General features: G+C 42.5%; 1 protein-coding gene across 1 annotated transcript in view; it reads left to right on the forward strand.

The window, feature by feature from the left end:
- Positions 1–18,002, forward strand: part of NMNAT3 (nicotinamide nucleotide adenylyltransferase 3) — a 98,741-nt gene that overhangs the window by 68,067 nt on the left and 12,672 nt on the right. Inside the window, exon 5 of the mRNA XM_039914132.1 lies at positions 15,839–15,873. Within this exon, the coding sequence (XP_039770066.1) occupies positions 15,839–15,873 (35 nt within the window). The remainder of the gene's footprint in view (positions 1–15,838; positions 15,874–18,002) is intronic.

Below are 18,002 nucleotides of genomic sequence, written 5' to 3' on the forward strand. Positions count from 1 at the left end.
CTATGTGCAGAACACTGTTCTAAGTGCTGGGGGGATACAAGGTAATCAGGTTGTCCCACGTGGGGCTCACAATCTTAATCCCCATGTTACAGATAAGGTAACTGAGGCACAGAGAAGTTAAGTGACTTGCCCAGAGTCACACAGCTGGCAAGTGGCAGAGCTGGGATTAGAACCCATGACCTCTGACTCCCAAGCCTGGTCTCTTTCCTTTAAGCCACGCTGCTGCAATACTGTACAATACAATACAAAATACAATTCAGTTGAAAACACACAGTAAGCACTCAATAAATATGATTGATTGATTTAATGAATGAATGAATGAATGAATGGTTATTTAACACCTCATCAGTCACATGATGCAGGCCCTTCTTATGAGTATAATGAGGTATTTATTTGCATTGTGAAGCCTATGTGCTTTTAAAAGGTGTGCAAATGAGAAAAAAAAATCAGTCAATCAATCGATGGTGTTTATTGTGTACTTACTGGGTGAATAGCACTGTACTAAGCACTTGGGAAAGTACAGTACAATAGTGTTTGTAGACACAATCCCTGCCAACAAGGAATTTACAGTCTGTAGAATGAGATAGGCAACAAAATAGCAGAGTATAAGGTTATGTGCATCACTGTCATGGGGTAAATATCAAAGATTCTCAGAAGGGAAAATTGCATAAAATGCATAATGTATAGATTATAATATGAGAATGATACTTAAAAGGTGGTATGACTTGCATTTCATACATAATTCTCGGGATCTCCACTCTTAGAATGATTTGTGTGAGTGTCACTTAGTTTTTTTAGTCTTTTTTAAGGAAAAATTTGAGAAAATAAATATCTAGTCTCTAAATTATATAAAGGGATTCACTATATGGATTTTCGTCTAACCTGTTCACAGAATGTGTCTACAAAATTGGGGGTAATTAATGTACTTTTACAGTTAAATATAACCCCATAAAAATACAGAAATTTTAGAATATCCTAACAGAGAACTGGACCTAGCTTTGTAAAGTAGAAAACACAGGGCAGTTCAAAGTTGTTATTATACCTAAAATATTTTTTGCTCTTTAGGTGTCTTTCACTGAGTGTGAACAGACAGTGTAGTTTCGCATAGTAGTTCTCAAGTTTTAACAAGTTCAAGCACTGTTTTCCCTGTTGTCTCTTTACCAAAACACACACAGAGCCACCCCAAATACTGAATATACCTGTATGACTCTTTTTGTTTAAAATATTCCTCACACAAAACAGGCATTTATTAGTCATTAAATCACAGAATATCAAGTAGATCTAGAGTTGCAGACGCTGGCATTCATATGCCTCCCTTTTTTCATTTTCTTTACAAACCTCTTAAAATGTAATACATCCCCTCTTATTCTCCTGCAATTTGCACATATGGTTTTACAATTCCACTAAAGAAAAGTGCTAAAATTACTGACACTTTGCCAGCATGTAAGATCAACTACCAGACCAGAAATCAACTTGAAGGACCCTCCTTCAGTGAAGCATCTGTAATCAATCATTCATTCATTCAGTCATATTTATTGAGCACTTACCATGTGCAGAGCGCTGTACTAAGCATTTGGAAGAGTACAATCTAACAATAAATGGACACATTCCCTTCCTACAATGGACTTACAGCCTCGATTTACAGTGTTTGTTGAGTGCTTACTCCGTGCAGAGCACTATACTAAACACTCAGGAGAGTACAATATTGCTAGCTGATAGACGTGAACCCTGCCCTAAAGGATTTTACAATCTAGCGGGAGAGAAAGACACTAAAATAATTTTCAGGAAAGAGGAAATTACAGAGTTCAAAGATATGTACAAAAGTACATCGGGAAGGGGAGTCGGAGTGAGTGCCTAATTGATATGAAAGTGCAGAAGTGAGGAGGGGGTAATACTACAAATTACACTGGACTCTTTGGACCCCTGGTCTTGTAAATAGAGCACCAGAGTTTGAGTCAGGAAAATGGGTCTTATGGAAAACAAGAAGAACGTGGCTTACCACTCAGCCACACACACCTTTCCCCAGCTACCTCAACACTTTCAAGTAGTTATTTATTGTTGATTTAATTATCCATTTTGTTTATTAAACATGTTTCATTCATTCATTCATTCAATTGTATTTATTGAGCACTTACTGTGTGCAGAACACTGTACTAAGCACTTGGAATGTACAATTCAGCAACAGATAGAGACAATCCCTGCTCAACAACGGGCTCACAATCTAGAAAGGGGAAGACAGACATTAAAACAAGTAAACAGGCATCAATAGCATCAAGATAAATAGAATCATAGATATATACACACCATTAATAAAATAGAATAATAATAATATATGCACAAGTGCTGTGGGGAGGGGAAGGGGGTAGAGCATGGGGAAGGGGGAATAGGGAGTGAGGAGGGGCAGAGGGAAAGGGAGAGCTCAGAGAAAGGCCTCCTGGAGGAGCTGAGTTCTCAGCAGGGCTTTGAAGAGGGGAAGAGGGTTAGTTTGGCTATATGAGGAGGGAGGGCTTTGCAGGTCAGTGGTAGGACGTGGGCCAGGGGTCGATGGCGGGACAGGCGAGAACGGGGGACAGTAAGGAGGTTAGCGGCAGAGGAGCGGAGTGTGCAGGGTGGCCTCTAGAAGAAGAGAAGGGAGGTGAGGTAGGAGAAGGCCAGGTGATACAATTTCTCTAGGTCTCGTCTCCTGGTCCCCATCAACGACTTGTCAGTTTATGCTTATACCTCTTTTCCATTGTAATGTCCTCGAGGATAAAGTTCTCATCTTATACTTCTGTTTGTTTTCCTTGAAACCTTTGATCACTGTTGTGGCCACAGTAGGAACTCAGTAACCTTCTCAATACTGATCTTGATACCCAGCACTACCACTGGATAATTGTGGAGGGATTAGTGCAACTCTCTGACTTTCATGTGGATTTTATTTCTGGAAGGATTAAAGGTATAAGAGAGATGAAACCTAATGGCTTATTGTTCATCCCTTCCTATGCTTTGTGCTGAAAACATTACTGTAGCCCAGTAATATGAGTCTCCGAACTGAACCTTGTATAGTTATTTAGGAAACTGGTCAGACTTGAGTCTGAACCGCTTCCGGGGTTCCATGGCTTATCCAGATCAAATGATCTCCATGAATCTCTGTGTAATTCACAGATATCAAGATAATTAACTCTCCATCTAACCTTGAGGTGTCTCCGTCTCTGAACTGTAAGCTCACTGTGGGCAGGGAATGTGTCTTTTTATTGTTATATTGTACTCTCCCAAACTCTTAATACAGTGTCCCTTTGTCCTACCCCATTTGGTCTAGCTCATCATCTGTCTGAAAGTGCTCCAGTCTCCCCCATTCTAAAAAAACCCATCCTAGGCCCCATAATCCTCTCCACCTCAGCTCTCTGCCCCTCCTATTCAATCAGTCAGTCAACCAATCAATGGTGTTTGGGCAGAGCACTGTACTAAGTGCTTAGGAGAGAACAATAGAGTTGATAGACACTCTTCCTGCCCTCAAGGAACTTACAGTCTAAACTCCTAGAACAGGCCGTGTGTACCTACTGCCTTGATTTCCTCTCTATCAACTCTCTTCTTGACCCTCAGCCATCTGTCTTTCAGCCTCTTCACTCCATCAAAATTGTGCTGTCTCAGATCACCAATGACCGCGTTATAACCAAGTCCAAAAGGTTAAACTCCATTCTGATCCTCATAGACTTCTCAGCTTCTCTGGACACAGTCAATCTCTCTTTCCTGATCAAAACATTATCAGGCCTCGGTTTTGTTGATACAGTACTGACGTTGTTCTCCTTCCATCCCTCTGACCGCTGCTTCTGAGTCTTTTTCGATGGATCCTTGTCTGCTATTGCTCTGCAGTGTGATATGTCCTCAGTAAACACTCAGAAAGTACCACTGATTGGTCAATTGATTGATTGATTGTGTCTCATCCTTGAACTGAAGGTGTCTCTAAGGTTCTGTCTGGGGTCTCTGCTCTTATCTCTTTATGGTCACTTGTCTGGGAGCTCTTCCACTCACATGGCTTTAGATACTATCATTCTGTGGATGACTACAAAATCCATCATTCTAGTCCTGACCTCTCATCTGCCAATCAATCAATAATATTTATTGAGTTCCTACTGCCTGCACAGCACTGCAGAGGTAGTAGTTGTGATCCCTGCCCATGAAGAATTTACACTGTAGGTGGGGAGGCAAACATTAAAATAGATAAGGGCTAGGAGGAAATATTAAAGAATAAGAATATTTACATAAGTTGCTTCTCACCCCAGCCCATTTTACAGCTAAGGGGCTGGGGTGAGAAGCAACATGCCAGAGTAGAAGGAGCATGGGCTGGAAGTCAGAGGACCTGGGTTCCAGACCTGGCTCTGTCACTTCTCTGGTCTGTGGCCTTGAGCAAGTAACTTATTTTATTTCTCTCTACCTAAATTACCTCACCTGTAAAATAATAGTGGTACTTGTATGTACTACGTGCCAAGCACTGTTCTAAGTACTGGGGTAGATACAAGTTAATCAGGTTGGACACAGTCCCTGTTCCACGTGGGGCTCATACTCTTAGTCCCCATTTTACAGATGAGGTAACTGAGGCCCAGAGACTATAAGTAACTTGCCCAAGATCAAATAGCAGACTTTGCTTGTGGTGGAGCCAGGATTGGAATCCAGGTTCTCCTGCCTCCCAGGCCTGTGCTCTATCTACTAAGCCATGCTGCTTCTCAAGACTGTGAGCCAGCCTCATGTGGGACAGGGACTGTGTCCAACCCAATTTGCTTGTAACCACTCCAACACATAGTACAGTGCCTGGCACATAGTAAGTGCTTAACAAGTCATTATTATTATTATTATTGTATTATTATAATTATTGTAATTATTATTAAATCAATCATATTTATTGATCACTTACTGTGTGCAGAGCACTGTACTCAGCGCTTGGAAAGTACAACTCAGCAACAGAGACAATCCCTGCCCACAGAGAGCTCACACACGGCCTGTTCTAGGAGTTTAGACTGTAAGTTCCTTGAGGGCAGGAAGAGTGTCTAATACATACTTGATTAGCTTGTAATAATAATAATGGTATTTGTTAAGTGCTTACTATGTGGCAAGCACTGTTCTAAGTGCTGGGAGGATACAAGGTGATCAGGTTGTCCCACGTGAGGCTCACAGTCCTAATCCCCATTTTACAGATGAGGTAACTGAAGCACAGAGAAGCTAAGTGACTTGCCCAAGTCACACAGCTGACAAGTGGCAGAGCTGGGATTAGAACCCATGAGCAGTCCTGCAATGCCACATCTCTTCTTACCTCCAGGTCACCTCCACATAGGATATATCTAAAGCAGTATTACTTATTTTTTTCCCCAAATTCATTCCTCCTAACTTTCCCATCTCATTCAATAACTCCTCTACCCTCCCTTCCCCAGGAGCCCTCAATCTAGAAGTCTTCTTCCACTCTTTTATCTCTGTCCTTCTTGCTGAGGTGGTGAGGTGGGGGTTGGGTGGTAGAAGGTAGTTTGGGATTAAGAATTAGAGAAACAGCATGACGTAGTGGATAGAGCAGAGGCCTGCTAATTAGAAGGACTTGAGTTCTAATCACATCTCCACTTGTCTGCCTGTCTCTCAAGACTGTAACTTTGGCATTATTCTTGGTTCCTCTTTCTCATTCAACCCACGTGTTCAACCTAATCCTCTTGGTTCAACCTTTCCAACATCGCTAAAATCCACCCTTTCCTCTCCATCTAATCTAATCAATGGTATTTATTGAGCACTTAATTATAATAATAATAATAATGTTGGTATTTGTTAAGTGCTTACTATGTGCAGAGCACTGTTTTAATTGCTGGGGTAGATACAGGGTAATCAGGTTGTCCCACATGAGGCTCACATCTTAATCCCCATTTTACAGATGAGGTAACTGAGGCACAGAGAAGTTAAGTGACTTGCCCACAGTCACACAGCTGACAAGTGGCAGAGCCGGGATTCGAACCCATGACCTCGGACTTCCAAGCCCGGGCTATTGCCATTGAGCCACGCTGCTTCTCTAACACACTTAACTGTGTGTAGAACACTGTACTAAGTGCTAGGGAGAGTACACTTTAACAGAATTAGCAAACATCGTCCCTGCCCATAACAGTCTTACAGTCTAGAGGTTAATCCAGGCACTCATCCTATCCTTCCTTGATTACTGCATCAGCCTCCTTGCTGACCTCCCTGCTTCCTATCTCTCCTCACTCCAGTCCCTACTTCACGCTGCTATCCAGATCATTTTCTACAAAAATGTTCAGTACATTTTCCCCCACCCCTCAAGAACCTCCAGTGGTTTCCCATCCACCTCTCCATCAAACATAAAACTCCTTACCATCTATTTTAAAGCACTCAATCCCCTCCTACCTCGCCTCACTACGCTTCTACTACAACCAAGCATGCACACTTGGCTCCTCTAATGCTAACATACTCACTGTACTTTCATCTCGTCTACCTCGCTTCCAACCTTTTGCCCACATCCTGCCTCTGGCCTTGAATGCCCTCCCTCTTCATATCCAACAGACAATTACTCTCCCCCACTTCAGAAGCCACAGAAGGCACACCTCCTCCCAGAGGCCTTCCCTGACTAAGCCCTCATTTCCTTTCCTCCCATTCCCTTCACCATCACCCTGATTTAATCTCTTTATTAACCCCCCTCTTCCGGCCCACAGCATTTATGTACATATCTGTAATATATTTATTTATATTAATGTCTGTCTTCCTCTAGACTCTAAGCTCACTGTGGGCAGGGAATGTGTTTGCTATATTGTCATACTGTATTCTCCCAAGCACTTACTACAGTGCTCTGCACACAGTGAGTGTGCAATAAATATAATTGATCGATTGATTGATTATTTGACCTTGTGCGAGTCAGTTAACTTCCCTCTGCCTCATTTACCTCATCTTAAAATGGGGATTATGAGTGTGAGCCCCGTCTGGGGCATGAACTGTGTCCAACCTAATTAACTTGTATCTACCTGAGGACTTAGTCTAATGTCTGGCACAAAGTAAGCACTGCAGAAATAAAAATAAAATTAAATTAAATTAACTAAAAAGGGTCCAAGATGACATACCAGGAAGCTGCTGTAGATTTTTGGTTTTGGTGGGATTGGGGGTATCATGATTTGAAGGGAGAGGAGAGGACACTAAGGGTGTCTGCTGTGGTTGCTTTGGTCTTTCCTGATATGTTATCATCATTATCATCACCATATTTGTTAAGTGCTTACTGTGTGAGAAGCACTCTTCTAAATGTTTGCAAGGCAGATTGGGATTGAGACTCCAGGACAGCTCTAACACTTTTAAATGTACTTGATTTTCCTCAGAGGTCTTGTATATACAGCTTTCAGTTGTACAAATTTGGACTACTCCTGTAGATATGTTTATGTTTGTCTTCCCCATTACAGTGTATTGTCATTTCTTTATTCTATTCTTCCAGAGGATCTAGTGCAGTGCCATATCCAAAGTGTGTTGTCGACAAATTCTAATATTGCTCCCACTAGTAAATTTCCATGCTATTGAGCTGAATTTTGAGGAGAGGATACAGTGCACATCAGAAATCTTTGGTATCAGATTTGATATCGTTTGAGGTTTGTTTCTTGACCCTCAAAACAGCCTCAAGCATCACTCAGCTAGAATTTTTTTAAACATAGTGTGGTTTCAATTTACCAAAGTGAGAGATATTTGAAAAGTTTCTGTTGTAAAGGCTTACCTCTCGTTTTCTTGGTTTGCAGCCTTGAAACAACTGCAGGACTTTTTTAAGGCTTTTTGTTGAAACAGTACTTTCCTCACTGTTAATTTGATTTAGTCAAAGTAATAGGGGCTCCCCTCATTTATTCACATAGACCTTGAGAGCCTTGGTGTGATTGGGAGCCTGAATAGATTTTGATTTACTTATTTCATTCAATTGTATTTACTGAGAACTTATTATGTGAAAAGCACTGTACTAAGTGCTTGAGAGTACAATAGGACAGTAAACAAACACATTCTCAGCACACCATGAGCTTACAGTCCAGAGGAGATGGTTGATTTATGTCTTCAATTTTTAAACTTCTACTCTATGTGAGATGGCCTCAGGGTTCAAAAACAGTATAAAATTAAAGTGTTAATTAAAATCGATAAAAGATGACATTCCAGCCATTGGTACATCAGCTAGCAAAATTACATATTGAAAGAGAAGAAGTCTTAAAAACCTTCAGGTGCCAATATCTCAGAAAAGTCAATGTTTAAAACTGCTTCAATATTAGTAGGTCCTGAAGGGCAGTCCACTGAGACTGGCAGGGAATTTTACAGATTGGAGCCACCTAAGGAAAATAACCAGTATGGCCTAGTGGACAGAGCACCAACCTGGGAGTCAGAGGCCCTGGGTTCTACTCCTGGCTCCACCACTTGTGTCCCATTTGACCTTGGACAAGTCACTTTACTTCTCCGTACCTCAGTTACCTCGTCTGTAAAATGGGGATTTATGACTGTGAGCCCCATATGGGACAGGGACTCTGTCCAACCTGATTACCTTGTATCTACTCCAGTGCTTAGAACAGTGCCTGGCTGTTTAACAAATACCACTTAAAAAAAAAAAAAGCTTTCAGATCCCAAGAAACAGCTAGTCTGAATTGTTATGGTACTCAGGGATGGAGGCACAAGCTGTATGGAGTTTTTTGGCTCCGAGTCAGCGGTGTTGTGAAGTGACCTTGGAAGCAAATTGGTAAGCAGTACAGATGCAGAACATTGATTATTGTGCTTCCTCCAGCCCCTGCCACTTAGCAGCCGAGCTACTGCACCCTGCTTGTTGCCGGCAATTCTGTGCAGTGTGCGAAGACAGTCGCAGATGGAGTACGTTGGTACACTCCAGCCTGAAGGTGACGGAGGTGCTTATCACAGTGGTGACCTTCAAATCCTATAAGAGAAGTCACCATCTCCTCACTGTGTGTAGTGGAAAAAAAAAATCACACTCACATCCAGATGTCACCAAAGAAGCTGAATAACAGTGAATCACGTCTGCCTTCCCGCAGTCACAAACCTCAGGGGAAAGGGCAAGTCCGGCTTAGATTACACTTTCCTCGTTTTCTCTTTCTTTTCCCCGCCACTCAACATTACTTCATTCTTATTTGATGTGAGCCTCAGCCAGCTTTCTTTCATTGGTGATGCAAACTGGAGCTGATTTTTTTTACTTCAACAGAATCAATTAATCACTCAATAGTATTGAGTGCTTACTTTGTGCAGCGTATTGTACTAGGTAGTTGGGAGAGTCTATCATATTCATATCTATTTGTAGCTTGTCATATACCTATTCACATCTTCGGTAAACTATCCTGGACTAAATAAAGTTCCATCCCCCCACTTTATTTTCCCTCCCTACTACCTCTCCCATGTGCACCTAGTCCCACCAGCTAAGTATTTAATAATAATAATAATAACAATGATGGTATTTGTTAATCACTTATTATGTGCCAAGCAATGTTCTTAGTGCTGGGGTAGATACAAGGTAATCAGGTCGTCCCACGTGGGGCTCACAGTCTTAATTGCAATTTTATAGATGAGGTAGCTGAGGCACAGAGCAGTTAAGTGACTTGCCCCAGGTCACACAGCTGATAAGAGGCGGAGCCAGGATTAGAACCCACGACCTCTGACTCCCAAGCCCAGGCTCTTTCCACTAAGCCACGCTGCTTCTTAGGTACTCCGCCAATTCCACTCCCTCAACCCAATCCCCACAGCATCTTTGTACCTATCTCTGTACCCCTTTACTTGTAATTTATTTAATGTCTGTCTCCCCTCTTAATCTGAAAATTCCCTGAAGGCAGGGTTTGGCCAACCATATTGAACCCTCCCAAGCACTAAGTACAGTGTTCTGCAAAGAAGCCTCACAAAATACCCTTGATTGATTGATTGACTGAGAATACAATAAAATTAGGAGACAGAATCCCTGCCCTCAAGGGACTTGTAATATACTGGGGGAGACAGGCACTAAAACTAATTACTGGGTCAGGGAAGCAACAGTATTTAAAGGTATGTGTGTAATTTTGGGGGTGGGTGAGTATCCAAGTGTTTAGGTGAAGTGCTTAGTTGGCAGCAAGAGATAACTAGCATAAGGAGATGCCAGATTAATAGGAAAAGCCTCTTGGAGGATAATAGGGAATAATTACTATATTTATTAAGTGCTTACTACTTTCATCCAAATGTATTTATTGAGTGCTTACTGTGTGCAAAGCACTGTACTAAGTGCTTGGGAGAGTACAATATAACACAACACACAACAAACTCGCAGTCAAGACAATTTGTCAAGCACTGTGCTATTTAGTAGAGTAGACAGAAGAAAATGAGACTAGACACCATGACTGTTCTCTATGCAGCTCACAGTTTGAGAGTTGTGTTGTGCTGTGGCTCCCTGGTGTCCCCAGCTGGTGATGAGGAATTCCTGTCCTGTCCTCATGCTCATCAAATTATTCTCTTCCCCATCTCTTAAAAAGAGAAGAATTCAATTTCTTCAATGTGCCTGTATGCTTACCCCATCCCTGGATCTCCAAATCTGCCTCCCTCACCCTTCCAGTGCCATTTTAAAAATAGTTGTTACAACTAGCTTGAACATAACCACAGGAGACCAAGCTAGTCTGGGACAGGAGAGAGGAGGGAGAGAACACTGGCAGCCTCCCACCCCCGCCCCCAGCTCTGCCCTGAATCCCTCCCCCTCTGCGGTTTTGTCCAGGGTCCCTGGCTGGTGACTGTATTGCACATTCATTCAATCGTATTTATTGAGCACTTACTGTGTGCAGAGCACTGTACTAAGCGCTTGGGAAAGTACAATACAGCAATAAAGGGAGACAATCCCTGCTCACAGTGAGCTCACAGTCTAGAGGAGGGGGAGACAGATATCAGTTCAAGTAAACATGTATCAAGACAGGGAAGAGAAAGTCCAGCTGCACCTGTGAAACAGGTTAAAAAAAAAAACTGGTGTCACTGGCTGGGAGGGGGAGTAAAGCAAGTGAGGAGATGCTGGGGAATGGGAAAATGATTTAAGAGGCATGGAGTTGGGGGAGGAAATGGAGATGGTTTAAGAAGGGGCAATGGGTGATGGGGAGCAAAAAAAGTCAGGGCTGGAGTTGGGTGGAGTGGGCGAAGAAGGGCAGGAGGGGACAACACTACTTGATTTCCAGGTAAGGACACTATTTTACTTCAGCTGAAGTCCCAGTGGATTACTCAATGGGGCAATTCTTCATTCTAATCCCTACCTTAACAAGATGCTCAGTAAAGTCTGATGACAAATAAAGATCCACTGAAAAGGAGAGGCAGTGCTGAGAATCGCCAGCATACTATACTGTCGATCCGAATGCCTCCCAATTTCTAAAAATGGCATTATATGTATATTAATCTGGATGGTGATGAAATAGAGCACTGGCTCTCCCCTCGAGGGAAACTTCTCATTGGATCATCAATCATTTGCATGCTGAAATGTACACATGCATCTACGGCAAAACAACTCTCTCCAGCTAAATAGGCTATGTCTATATGATGTCTTTATTCCCGAGAGTTGCCAAGACACTTTCAAAATTATGTACCCACTTGATATCTGGCTGAAGACATACTACCAAAATCCAAAGGCATTTAAGTTCCCTCTTCAGCATGGCCTTTCTTTCGTAGTCTTGCAAGTGGAAGCCTGAGAAATTAGAATAGAAACTGGGGGCAAGTGAGTAATGTTAAGTGGGAAAATTGTCTATCCAAACAGGGAGGCAGAGCTGTGAAACCCAGGTTGCTATAAAGCATCAAAGGAGGTGGCCACGGGTCCAGGGGAGCCTCTTTCTTGCTGGCCTTTAAGGAACTCAATATTACTACTCCACCTACAGGTCACATATAATGTTGTTCATCTTCCATGGGAAAGGGGCTCAAACAATCAGAAAAATTTGTCTTTTCTGTAGAACTCTAGTAATCAATCAGCCATCTATATTTACTGAAGGCTTACTGTGTTCAGAACCCGGTATTTGGGAGATTACGATATATCAGAATAACAGGGTTGGTAGACACGTTCCCTGCCCGCAAAGATCTTACAGTCTAGTTCTCTCTGGCTTACTCTCAAAACTCTCTTCAACTGATGTCATAGAAATCAAAGTGTTATCTATAGAGATTCCTGGTGTCAAACAGATGTGATTTGAGTTGTCAGGAGTTTTACTGTTCCCCTTGAAATGTGATTTATTTGTATATTCAATGATAGATCCTACAGGTAAAAACTGTTTGGGGGCATTTGAAGGTAACTCCAATCATTCAGTGGTATTTACTGAGTGCTTACTGAGTGCCAAGCACAGTACTAAGCACTTGGAAAAATACAATATGATAGAGTTAAGGGTTATGATCCCTGTCACAAGAAAGTTAGACTATAGGATAGTGAGATATGAATCGTGAATGTGACTAAGGAATCATTTAAGAACAGTAAATTAACTCCATCAAGGAGCAAATTAATTGTGCCTTGAAGGAAATTTTATACCAATTTTATATTAAAATTTACACTGAAAGTTTAAAAGAGATAATGGAGGTAACCAAAAAGAAGAATATCTTTGTACTTCTATATTTTATGACCTTAACCTGAGGCCCACTCATATTTCACTGCAACCTAGAAGAGACCCTTCAAAATCCTTTAGACATGCAAAAATGCAATTCTTCTTTAATAATGACTGTGGTATTTGTTAAGTGCTTACTTTTTGTCAAACACTATACTAGTCACTGGGGTGGATACAAGATAACTAGGTCTACACAAACTCTGTCCCTCATGAGGCTCTCAGTCTAAGTGGGAGGGAGAACAGGTAATTATAATAATAATAATGATATTTGTTAAGCACTTACTATGGGCCAAACACTGTGCTAAGCACAGGGGTAGATGCATGATAATATGGTCCCACTTGGGGCTCACACTCTAAGTAGGAGGGAGCACAAGTATTAAGCGTAGCTCAGTGGAAAGAACCCGGGCTTGGGAATTAGAGGTCATGGGTTCGAATCCCGGCTCTGCCACTTGGCAGCTGTGTGACTGTGGGCAAGTCACTTCACTTCTCAGTGCCTCAGTTACCTCATCTGTAAAGTGGAGATGAACTGTGAGCCTCGCATGGGACAACCTGATTACCCTGTATCTACCCCAGCGCTTAGAACAATGCTCTGCACATAGTAAGCACTTAACAAATGCCAACATTATTATTTTGCAGATGAGGGAACAGAATCACAGATAACTCATTCATTCATTCTTTCAATCATATTTATTGAGTGCTTACTATGTGCAGAGCACTGTATTAAGCACTTGGGAGAGTATAATGCAACAATAAACAGTCACATTCCCTGCCCACAACTTGCTTACAGTCTGGCGGGTGGGGGGGTGGGGTGGCAGTGGAGAGGATAAGTGGCTTGAAGTTAACAGAGAAGTAAAGTGACTTGCCCAAGGTCACACAGCAGCTAAGGGGTGGATCCAGATTAAAACCCAGATCCTCTAACTCACAGGCCCTTCCTCTTTCCACTAGGCCATCCCTTTTTAAAGATGAGGTCACTGAGGCAGAGAGAAGTGACTTTCCCATTCTGATGACTAGAAAGTGGCCACATTTTCTGAAGCGTAAAGTAGGGAAAACAGGTAGGATTTCAAGGGGCAGAACCAGCATTCCAAGATGAGGGAGGGAATAAGGCTGTGAGAAAGAGACAACATAGAGAAGGAGGGGAGAGGGATGGAAGAGGAGAGAGACAGACAGAGATAGGAGTGACAAGCAAAAATACCCAGCTCTCCCCACCCCCAATCCCAACAAAAAAACAAACATATGTGTTACTACAGCCCCTCTTAGAGTCGCACCTGGAAAGTTTTCAGTACTCTCCCAGGTTCAGCGTGGCTCAGTGGAAAGAGCACGGGCTTTGGAGTCAGAGGTCATGGGTTCGAATCCCGGCTCGGCCACTTGTCAGCTGTGTGACTTTGGGCAAGTCACTTAACTTCTCGGTGCCTCAGTTACCTCATCTGTAAAATGGGGATTAAGACTGTGAGCCCCACGTGGGACAACCTGATTCCCCTGTGTCTACCCCAGCGCTTAGAACAGTGCTCGGCACATAGTAAGCGCTTTACAAATACCAACATTATTATTATTATTAGGTTCGACTACAGGAGGGAGAGTCAAGCAGAGGCCTGTCCATTCCATTCCTAGGTTGAGCAGTGGCTAGCGAGTGGAAGGCAATCTGCTACAAGTCAAAACTCACCTGTGCTGGGCAGCAGCAGCATGGGAGAGAGTCGAGGGCGGAGACTCAATTTTACCACACTGAAGGGGGCAACTGTAAACCACTTCCATATTTTTTACCAAGAGAACTCTACGGATCCACTACCAGAACGACTGCAGATAGAGGTGGGGAGTTCTGGGAGAGGTGTGTCCATTGTGTCATTATGGGTCACAGATGGCTCGACAGCAAGACGAATTCTCCCAGAGGGTATCATCCCTTGGAAAAACCTAACAAGGCAGCAGTACCTTTCCCAGGACCTAATCCATTCTGGGGGTGGCCTGCCTCTGAGACAGGCAGCTACTGCTGCTGCCTCCAGGGTCTGCTCCTCTGAGTTTCTGGTACTGTGGGACTCTTCCTCAGTTTAATATTGTTGGTATTTGTTAAGCGCTTACTATGTGCAGAGCACTGTTCTAAGTGCTGGGGCAGATACAGGGTAATCAGTTTGTCCCACGTGAGGCTCACAGATAATCCCCATTTTACAGATGAGGTAACTGAGGCCCAGAGAAGTTAAGTGACTTGCCCACAGTCACACAGCTTCCAAGTGGCAGAGCCGGGAGTCAAACCCATGACCTCTGATTCCGAAGCCCATTCTCTTTTCATTGAGCCATGTAGACAGAATTTCAGTGGAAGAAGACATAGAGTCTGCTTTCATGGAGTTTGTATTCTGACAGGGAAATGGTACAAATGCAAGTTTTTGAGTCATGAGAAAAGAAACAACTCAATCAATATCACTACTTGTAACTGCTTTTCAACCCTTCCACTGAGCTTTTATTCTCCTTTATCCAGCATCTGGTAAAGCCCCCAATTTACATTCTCCTCTTTTCCAGATGATTGAGGATTAATGGACAGGTAAGAGGCTGATTGAATGAAGAGCCACAAATTGGACTTTATTTTGGCTTAGTTCTCTCTGTCTCTGGAACAAAGTTTTGCATTTTCTAGATGTGACCTGAGCTTGATTATTTGAGTTTAAATATCTCGAGGTTTGAGCTCCTTATGGGCAGTGTCTACCAACTCTGTTGGTACTCTCCCAAGCATATAGTACGGTGCTCTGCATCAGAAAGTGCTCAATAAATAGCATTGATTGATTGATTTGATATTCTTTTCAACTTTTAGTAATCATCCCTTCCATCAGACAATAAATCCATGGTATTTATTGAATGTTTATCATGTACAAATCCCTGTACTGAATGACTGGGAGAGCATAATAAAATAGAGTTGGTAAACTTGATCTCTGCCTGCCAAGAACTTACAGTGTAGTTGGGAAGATAGGCATTAAAAGTATAGATGACTGGTAAAAGAAGATTTTAATTGTCTATTTCCATTACTTTGTGGAAATTCTTTATAGTCATCCTCTGTTGGAAGAGGACTCTTAATAAACCAAGTAATACTCAAAGTAAAGATATGAAAGGAAGAGTTTTTAGAGTATTCTGAATTGTGTTAATGCCCACTGACACAGATCTTAAAATAGAGAATGAATATAGCAAAATCTTGCCTTATTAAATCCTGAAGTGCATGAAAGAAGATTTTTGTTTTAGAAATTGAAACACAAAGTAATTGTTTTGCGGATCATTGAGGATTACCTCAAACTCAAGTCTTTATGTTAAAAACCCAGGTACCATCGCAATGAATTACTCAGATCAGCACTGGGTCAGAATGGAGCCATGAGGGACAGTCAGTCCAGTGAAACACTCACCAAGGACCCCTGTTCTTCATCTCACACAGGTCAGTACAAACTGGGAAAGTTTATTTATTTATTTAGGTAGTTGGGAAGATGCTAAGGTCTAAACAACCTTGAATGGAATAGCAAAGTTGCATTTAGAAGCAAATGAGATGGGTGGTTTTAGGCCATTTGCCAGAAATGAGTATAAATACCAACATGATTGCAGCTGCAATTTGGATCACAGTAGCTGCTGCACTGAAATAAATTTACTCTGGACTTAATGGAGGTTGATTTTTTGTTGTTGTTTATCCTTTATGAAAAAAGAAAACAAAAAAAACAACATTGTTTTAAAGCTGGAACAGTAAGGCAGTGATCATGTCAGCACAGGTAAGCATGTACCTAGATACTTCTTACATCTTAACTGTTTCTCTGGAAAATACTTATATATTCTTATACATCTTTTGGTCTGAAGATGCATAGACCTGGGATTATCAATTAATAGTATTTATTGAGGGCTTAATCTGTACAGGTCACTGTACTAAGTGCTCAGGATAGAACAATAGGGAGATAGACATGATCTCTGCCCTCGAAGAGCTTACATTCTAGAAGGGGAGACAGACATCAAAATAAATTGTGTAGGAAAAGGATAGTATAAAGCTATATAGGTAAATGTAGGGAAAGTAGTGTGCTGAGTAATGCTGCGGGGAAGAACTCAAGTGTATAGGTGGCAAAGTAGGGAGGGAAATAGGGTGGGGAGATGAGATTGGTCAGGAAGGCTTCCTGGAGGAGAGTGGATTTTAGTAGACTTTACTAAGTCCCACATGGGACAACCTGATACCCTTGTATCTACCCCAGTGCTTGAACACGGCTTGGCACATAATAAGTGCTTAACAAATACCATCATTATTATTAGTAGTAGGACTATGGTTCTTAGTAACATACTGGAGCCATACCTCCCAGGTGTGTTCCTGGGACCCTTATGTCTGCAGATGAGCCAGCCCAGCTGTCCACCCTGCAGATCAGAGGGGGTCCCCAGAGTCCAGGCAGGTCAGCCTTTTCTCTGATCTTCCTTCCTCCTCTCTCACCCCGCTCCAGTCTATTCTTCACTCGGCTGCCTGCTTACTGCAGAAACGTTCTGGGCATGTCACTCCCCTTCTTAAACACCTCCAGTGGTTGCCTATCAACCTCCGCTAAAAATGAAAACTCCTCACTCTAGACTTCAAGGCTTTCCAACACCTTGCCCCTTCATACCTCTCTCCCTTCTCTCTTTCTACTGCCCACTCCTCATGCTCCACTCGTCTGCCGCCCACCTCCTCACCGTCCCTCGGTCTCGCCTATCCCGCCGTTGACCCCTGGGCCACATCCTCCCGCGGTCCTGGAATGCCCTCCCTCTTCACCTCCGTCAATATAATTCTCTTCCCCTCTTCAAATCCCTACTTAAAGCTCACCTCCTCCAAGAGGCCTTCCCAGACTGAGCTCTCCCCTTTTTCCCTCTGCTCCCTCTACCCCCCCACCTCTCCACAGCTAAACCCTCTTCTCCCCCCTTTCCCTCTCCTCCTCCGCCTCTCCCATCCCACCCCCTCAGCACTGTACTTGTCCGCTCAACTGTATATATCTTCATCATCCTATTTATTTTGTTTATTTTGTTTAATGAGATGTACATCACCCTGATTCTATTTATTTGCCACTGTTTTTATGAGATGTTCTTCCCCTTGACTCTATTTATTGCCATTGTTCTTGTCTGCCTGTCTGCCCCGATTAGACTGTAAGCCCATCAAAGGGCAGGAACTATCTCTATCTGTTGCCTATTTGTACATTTCAAACGCTTAGTACAGTACTCTGCTCATAGTAAGCGCTCAATAAATACTATTGAATGAATGAATAAGCATTGGGGCAAGGAGGCTAGCATTAAGCCTTCAGCATATGCCTCAGACATTTGGACACTCTGAAAAAAGAAAAAAAATTCCCCCCGCTCCCCAACATGGCTTGATGTACTGCCATGTGTTATACTGAACACAAAAATGTGCTCTGCACAGAGTGAAAGCTCAGTAAATACCACTGATAGAAAACATAATGACATGACAGAGAATATTTTCCAGAAGTCCATCAATAATAA

The sequence above is a fragment of the Ornithorhynchus anatinus genome, chromosome 1 (genome assembly GCF_004115215.2).
Source record: "Ornithorhynchus anatinus isolate Pmale09 chromosome 1, mOrnAna1.pri.v4, whole genome shotgun sequence".
Taxonomy (NCBI): Eukaryota; Metazoa; Chordata; class Mammalia; order Monotremata; family Ornithorhynchidae; genus Ornithorhynchus; species Ornithorhynchus anatinus.